The 6,070-nt window shown below is 63.0% G+C and overlaps 1 protein-coding gene across 1 annotated transcript in view; it reads left to right on the top strand.

Moving 5' to 3' along the window:
- HMX1 (H6 family homeobox 1) overlaps nucleotides 1-3,669 on the top strand; it is a 46,595-nt gene extending 42,926 nt beyond the window's left edge. The window contains exon 4 of the mRNA XM_035004367.1: nucleotides 2,401-3,669. Within this exon, the coding sequence (XP_034860258.1) occupies nucleotides 2,401-3,056 (656 nt within the window). The 3' untranslated portion in view covers nucleotides 3,057-3,669. The remainder of the gene's footprint in view (nucleotides 1-2,400) is intronic.
- The last annotated feature ends 2,401 nt before the right edge of the window (nucleotides 3,670-6,070 follow it).

Genomic DNA, 6,070 nt, shown 5'->3' with positions numbered 1-6,070 from the left:
AGGGTGGGGGAAGACGGAGGGATGGAGGAGGAAGGAAGAGGGATGTGGGGAGAGAGGAAAAGAGAAGACGCAGACACAGAAGCCCCGCGGGTGATGGTGAGAAGACAGGGAGGTAAGGGGCAGAAGAACTGAAGACAAAGTAGAGTCCGACCGGGAAACGTGAAGGGGCTGGAGCAGAGGGAGACACTGTTGGGGGGCTGGAGAGTGGAGGGGGGAGCATCTGCGCCCTCAAACCCCATCTCCTCTGAGAGCTGCGGACAGGGGCTGGGGCCGGGGACACCTCCCTCTTGGTCCACCCAGGCAAGAAGGGAGCCCATTCTGAAGCCCCCAGTCCCACCCCTCTCTCTCCCTTTTTTGCCCCTCCCCCTCCCATGCCTTTGTTCCCTGCTGAGGGCTCAGAGGCTGGGAGTGGGGGTTCTCAGCCCCACAATTGCTCACCCCTCTGGCCCTGAGTTCTGCTCCTTCTCCCCAGGCTCGCCGCCTCCCTTGGGGACCTGCCCTTGGGAGGAAGACCCCTGGGAGGAACACCAGGAAGTCATTCCAATGCTGGCCCCCAGGCTTGGCCAGCAACCCCCCCCACACACACACACTAAAGCCAGCTGAGGACTCTTCCAGGCTCTTGCTCCAAAATCCGTTGCCAGACCCCTCTCAATAAACCCCCTCTCTGGAGTGGGAGTGACCCTTCTGCAAAGGGACCCACCTCGGAGAACCCATACCCAGAAAAGTCTGGGCCTCCACCCCTTTCACGTACACTGGATCACGGCTCGGTGGTTTCCCTGAAATCAAGTGATCACATTTAGTGCCCCCCACCCCGGGAGTGTTTCTGAGAAGGTCTGGCAGGGTGAGATGTGGTCCCCACCTTGCCCCAGGGTCTTCTCCCCCTGCAGCCCTCGTGGCAGCTCCTGAAGACGGGGCTTCTTATTTCGTGCAATGCGGGTTAGGGTCCAGGTTTCCCACCAGAGCCGGCAGGCCTGGCGTGGTGTGTTGTGGTAGTGTGTGGGCCTCTGTGAGTCTGGGGGCTCGGGGTTTGTGGGGAGGCAGAGGCTCCTGGTAGCGCGCGCGCGCGCGCGCGCGCGCGCACACACGCCAGCACGCCAGCCTGGAGCCTGACTCCCCGTCAGGCACCGTCAGGCACTGGGAGGGCTCACACCACCGGGGTTGGGCGGGGGCACACTCGAATCTGCGCACCTCCAGGGCCACCGGGGTATGGCCCAAGCCACACACACAAGCCCAGCGGTGTTGCCACACCTTGTAAACACTCACGTTGCCGGCACACCACTGGCTTCTGAGGGCTGGAGGGGCTGGAGGGGCCAAACTCCGCTTAGGCCTGCCAAGCCTTGGCACAGGGGGCTCAGGCCATGGCAAGGGGGAAGGGCAAACTGGCCCGGGTTGGCCTGAATCCCACAGGCTGGCCGCTGCTGTCTTCAAGCGGGGGGCCTGGACTCTGGACATGCACCTGCGTCCTGGGCAGCCTCTTTCACCTGGAGGCACCATCCCTTGCCAGTGCTGGGGGGCGTCTCCTTACTTGTGGGAGGTCAGGTGGAGCCTGGTATTTTGGAGCACGAGCTCAGGAACCCCTGTGGCCTTCTGTAACCCCAAGGCCACAGGCTCAGCCACGGTGGTTGGGATGCTGTGCCCCCGCGGTGTTTCTGCAGAGCCCCGTTTGTATTTGTACTGGGGGGAGAGTGGACGCGTAGGTCTCCGTGGGCATTTGGGTGAGGGGAACAGCAAGTGGGTAGTGGGTGGGGATCCCAGTGTCACCTGGAGTTTTGTTTTGGGGACCGTTTGCATTTGTTTATTCTCCTTCTCTGGGATGTTTCTGTGCAAGCGGGAATTTTGCCTCGGCCTCTGAAAGTGGATGGGGAGGGTCACCGCAGGTCTTTATTTCTGTGTCTGGGGGGCTTGGTGTAGGGCTGGGTGCCGGGGAGTCAGGCTGCCCTTGTTTGTTTTCTGGTGCGTACATATATGTCGGAGGGGAGGGCATCCTTCCAGCGCAGTGTGGCGCTTGCGAGGCTTTGTCGTGTTTCAGTGTGGAGCCTGTGGTTTCGGGAACCTCTCTTCTTTCCGGGTTTCTGTTTGCGTTTTGTGTTTCTTTTCTTCCCTCTTCCCCCTTTCATCCTCCGGTGTGCATGCACAGCTCTGAGTGAGAGTGTGTGTGTTGCCAGCCTGTCGGTTTGCAGAATTGCTCTCTGGTCTTCAACTCACCTCCTCCTCTCTCTGCCTTTCTCCATCCCTGGGTGAGATCTCTAGGCAGCCCTGTGGGATGCAGGGCCCTGCCCCGGGTGCTGTTTCCCTGGGGCAGCTGTGGGTGAGCCCATGGGTTGGGGGAGCAGCCGGCCGCAGTGATTGGGTCTGGGGATCAGCCCCAGAACCAACCCTGTGCCCCTCTCTCCCCTGCAGCCAGCGACCGGGACTCACCGGAGACAGGCGAGGAGATGGGCCGAGCCGAGGGCGCCTGGCAGCGGGGCCCCGGGCCGGGAGCGCTGCAGCGAGAGGCAGCCGAGCTGGCGGCGCGGGGCCCGGCGGCCGGCGCGGAGGAGGCGGCGGAGCTGGCCGAGGCCCCCGCCGTGGCGGGCGAGGCGCGCGGCGGCATTGGCGTGGGCGGCGGTCGCAAGAAGAAGACGCGCACGGTCTTCTCGCGCAGCCAGGTCTTCCAGCTCGAGTCCACTTTCGACCTGAAGCGCTACCTGAGCAGCGCGGAGCGCGCGGGCCTCGCCGCCTCCCTGCAGCTCACCGAGACGCAGGTCAAGATCTGGTTCCAGAACCGTCGCAACAAGTGGAAACGGCAGCTGGCGGCCGAGCTGGAGGCGGCCAGCCTGTCCCCGCCGGGTGCGCAGCGCCTCGTCCGCGTTCCGGTGCTCTACCACGAGAGCCCCCCGGCCGCCTCCGCCACCGGGCCCCCGGCCGCCGCGCTGCCCTTCCCGCTGGCGCCCGCCGCGCCCGCGCCGCCCCCGCCGCTGCTTGGCTTCTCCGGGGCCCTGGCCTACCCGCTGGCCGCCTTCCCGGCAGCTGCCTCCGTGCCCTTCCTGCGGGCGCAGATGCCCGGCCTGGTGTGAGCCCCACCCGCTGGGCCCACTCCCTGGGGCCGCTGGGGACCTCTGGGGCGGCCCAGGGAAAGCTGGGGGAGGGCCGGCGCGCTCCTAGGGCCCCTCTGCGCCTGATCGCAGGCTGCCTGCCGCGCCGGCCAGAACCCTGTCCGAAGCTCCTCCAGAGTGTAACAGAGATGTCTTGGACTGTGGCGCCCCGACAGGCTGGAACCCTGGCAGGGAAGAGGGCATCCCCGAGAGACGGTACGGTGTGCCAGGCAGCCCAGAGCCCCAGCAGGACAGGCCTCCGGCGGGCGCGAGTTCAGTGACCCCGCTGCAGCCCGCAAGCACCCAGGCGCAGCCCACCCCTGAGGCAAAGAGGCTGTTCGAGGTGCTTCGAGGTGACCAGTCCCCAACAGAGCCCCCACCCAACATACACGTCCCTCCCCAGGACTGTGCAGGAGCCCAGACAGCAGGCCTCCAGAGGACTGTGACCAGCCTCACGGCCTTGCCAGTGGGCCCCACAGAGGGAGCACCCCAGGGAGAGCACCCCTGTGCAGGGGAAGGGGCGAGGACCCGGCCGGGTGGCACTTGTGTGAGTGTCCCTTCTGCAGACAGGGCCGGACTGGGGCTTCTCTCCTGGGCCGTGGCCTCCAGTTCTTCTGGCGAAGACTTTTTTAAAAATGAACCTACTTATTTGCGTATGGAATAAAAGGGACGTTTTCTGGACCGTTTTGGCTGCTTTGTGATCACTGGGGCGGGGCCCCTCTGCTGATGGCAGGCTACGGTGGGTGCTGTCCGTCCCTCCTTCCTGGAGCTCTTTCCAGTGCCCACCAAGGACCGGTGGCATGGTGGAAAGGGCAGGCAGGAGCCGAGGTCTGGGGACTCCCCACTCCAGCCCCCACGTCCCCCTCCCTGACCAGGAGGCCCAGCAGGACCTCTGGCTCCCAGGTTGAGATGCACTTCGCGATGGGGAAGGTAAAGGATTGGGGGGGAGGAGGGGACTATGTGTCCTGTGTCCCACAGTTCTGGGGCTTCCACAAAACCCAAAAGCCATGAGTCAGGTGAAGGTAGAGCCCGTCTCCTTTGGCACAAGGGGCTGCTGGCTGTGTGGCCCCCCACGCCCACTGCCCCTTCCTTGACAGCCATCTCTAACCACATGGGTTTTTCTTTTGGCCAAAACAAAACATGGACACTCCCAGCAAGGTCAGGCGGGGAATGCTGCTCTCCAGCCTCCCCTCCCCCCTAGACCATCTGCAATCTCTGGCAAGCTTGGGGGATCCAGACCCATGGGCAAAGCCCCAGCTCAGGGCCTGAGTTTATGGGCTCTGAACAAAAGCTTATTTCAATAGTCTGGATTACGGTGGCCATCCAGCCTCCATCAGTCCCAAGATAGGCGGTTACGGGGTGAATACAGGGTCCCCTGCAAAGCGGGTCAGATGATGGACCCTTTCTGGGGTATGCTTCTCTAGTTGGGCAGAGAGGTCATTTGGGGCTAGAAAGGGTCACTTCTAACAGAATCGAGCCTCCTTGAAAACCTGTCTCTGTCCCTCGCTTCTGGCTCCCAGGTTGAGATGCACAGTAAGCGGGCCACACTAGGGGCTCTGTGTTCTCAGTGGTGGCGCCAGACAGCCCAGGAGAAGGCGCCACGGAGGTCTTCCCTTGGCTGGCGGTCCATCTGTCTGTCTGCCCCTGCCATCCAGCTCCGTGACCCAGAATCATCCCCTGTCCCAGCGCCCGTTGGCTCCCAGTGCCCTGAGGCCAGACCCAGAAAGTGAGGCCTCCTGACTGGAGGCAGCCCATGGTCTGGGCGGTCCTTGCCCCTCTGGGTCCCTGCCTTCTGGCTCACAGTGCCCTCAGCATAAGAGAGATTCCCGGGGTTCCTCCCCCAGGCCGGCCCCCCACCCCATAGGCGCATTTGCAGCGGCCATGTCTGCCTTCCTTGGGCCCTTCAGGGGCTGGCTCTCCTCTTCCTTGGGGTGGGGGGGAACTGCCCCCACGCTGCTTTTCTCCAAACTAGGTTTCAGTCGACTTTGGGAGGGACTTCTGATCTGCTTCAATAAAACAAATTTGCTGCTAGTTATTTTTGAAGGCCGTGGCTCCTGGTCAGTGGCCAAGGAGGACGTGGGGTGCCCAGGAGGCCCCTCCAAGGGCAGCACTGACCTATCTCTCCCTCTCCACTCTCCCCACCCTGCCCTAGGTAAGCCTCCACACTCCTGCCTAGGGCTCCACCAGATACCCTTCCCCTCTGTTCTTCTGGTGCTTTCCTGGTGGGCTCTGGCAGTCAGGGGACACGCACTACCAGTCCCCGAAAGGACACTGCCAGCCTGCCTGGGCAGAGGCCTCCAGGGCCAGCGCAGGTGCTGCCGGAAGCTGCCATCCACTCTGCCTCTTTACCTTCACGCACCAGGCGGGTTCGGGAGCTCCGCGGAGCACCCTCTCCATGGTACGGAGAGGAAATGGTTTTCAGGAACAGCTGTGGTCACGGAGACTTTCGGACCTCAAATGGTACAATTAAAGCCCAAGTCAGAGGGGTTGTCACTACCACGCAATCGTTTTATTTAACTGTTTGTGGCTGATGCGGGTACAGTCCCGAGGTGGCCTGGCGACCCTGCCAACCACAGCTCCCCACTGAGCGCAGTGTGGCTGAGGTCCAAGGAGGGTCGCCCTCAGCAGCGGGTGGGTCCCCTGCCAGGGGCCACAGGTGCAGGAGAAGGGAGAGGAGAGTGCAGGTGCCGCATCTAGGAAATCCCCTCTGCCTCCTGGGAAGCCAGCCAGCCTAGGGACCGTCACTGGCCACTCAGCCTGTGTCTGTCACCACATCAGAGGGAGAAAGGGTCTGTAGCTGCATATTTGGGCTGGATTTGGACAAAGAGCTGTGTCTTTCAATGGAATAGTGAAAGGTTGACCTGTAGAGAGGCTTCCTTTGCCTGCAGGCTCTGAGGTCCTCGGATGGAAGGAGCCAGGAGGTGGAAAGAGGGGCTGTGCGCTGTGCGGGAAGGGCTGGGAGTAAGGAGCCTAACTTCGGAGTACACACGGTGGAT

This window comes from Mirounga leonina, unplaced genomic scaffold (genome assembly GCF_011800145.1).
Source record: "Mirounga leonina isolate KUSES-001 unplaced genomic scaffold, KU_Mleo_1.0 Mir_129, whole genome shotgun sequence".
Taxonomy (NCBI): Eukaryota; Metazoa; Chordata; class Mammalia; order Carnivora; family Phocidae; genus Mirounga; species Mirounga leonina.
The sequence above is the reverse complement of the archived record's forward strand: the minus strand, read 5'-3'. Positions and strand labels throughout refer to the sequence as shown.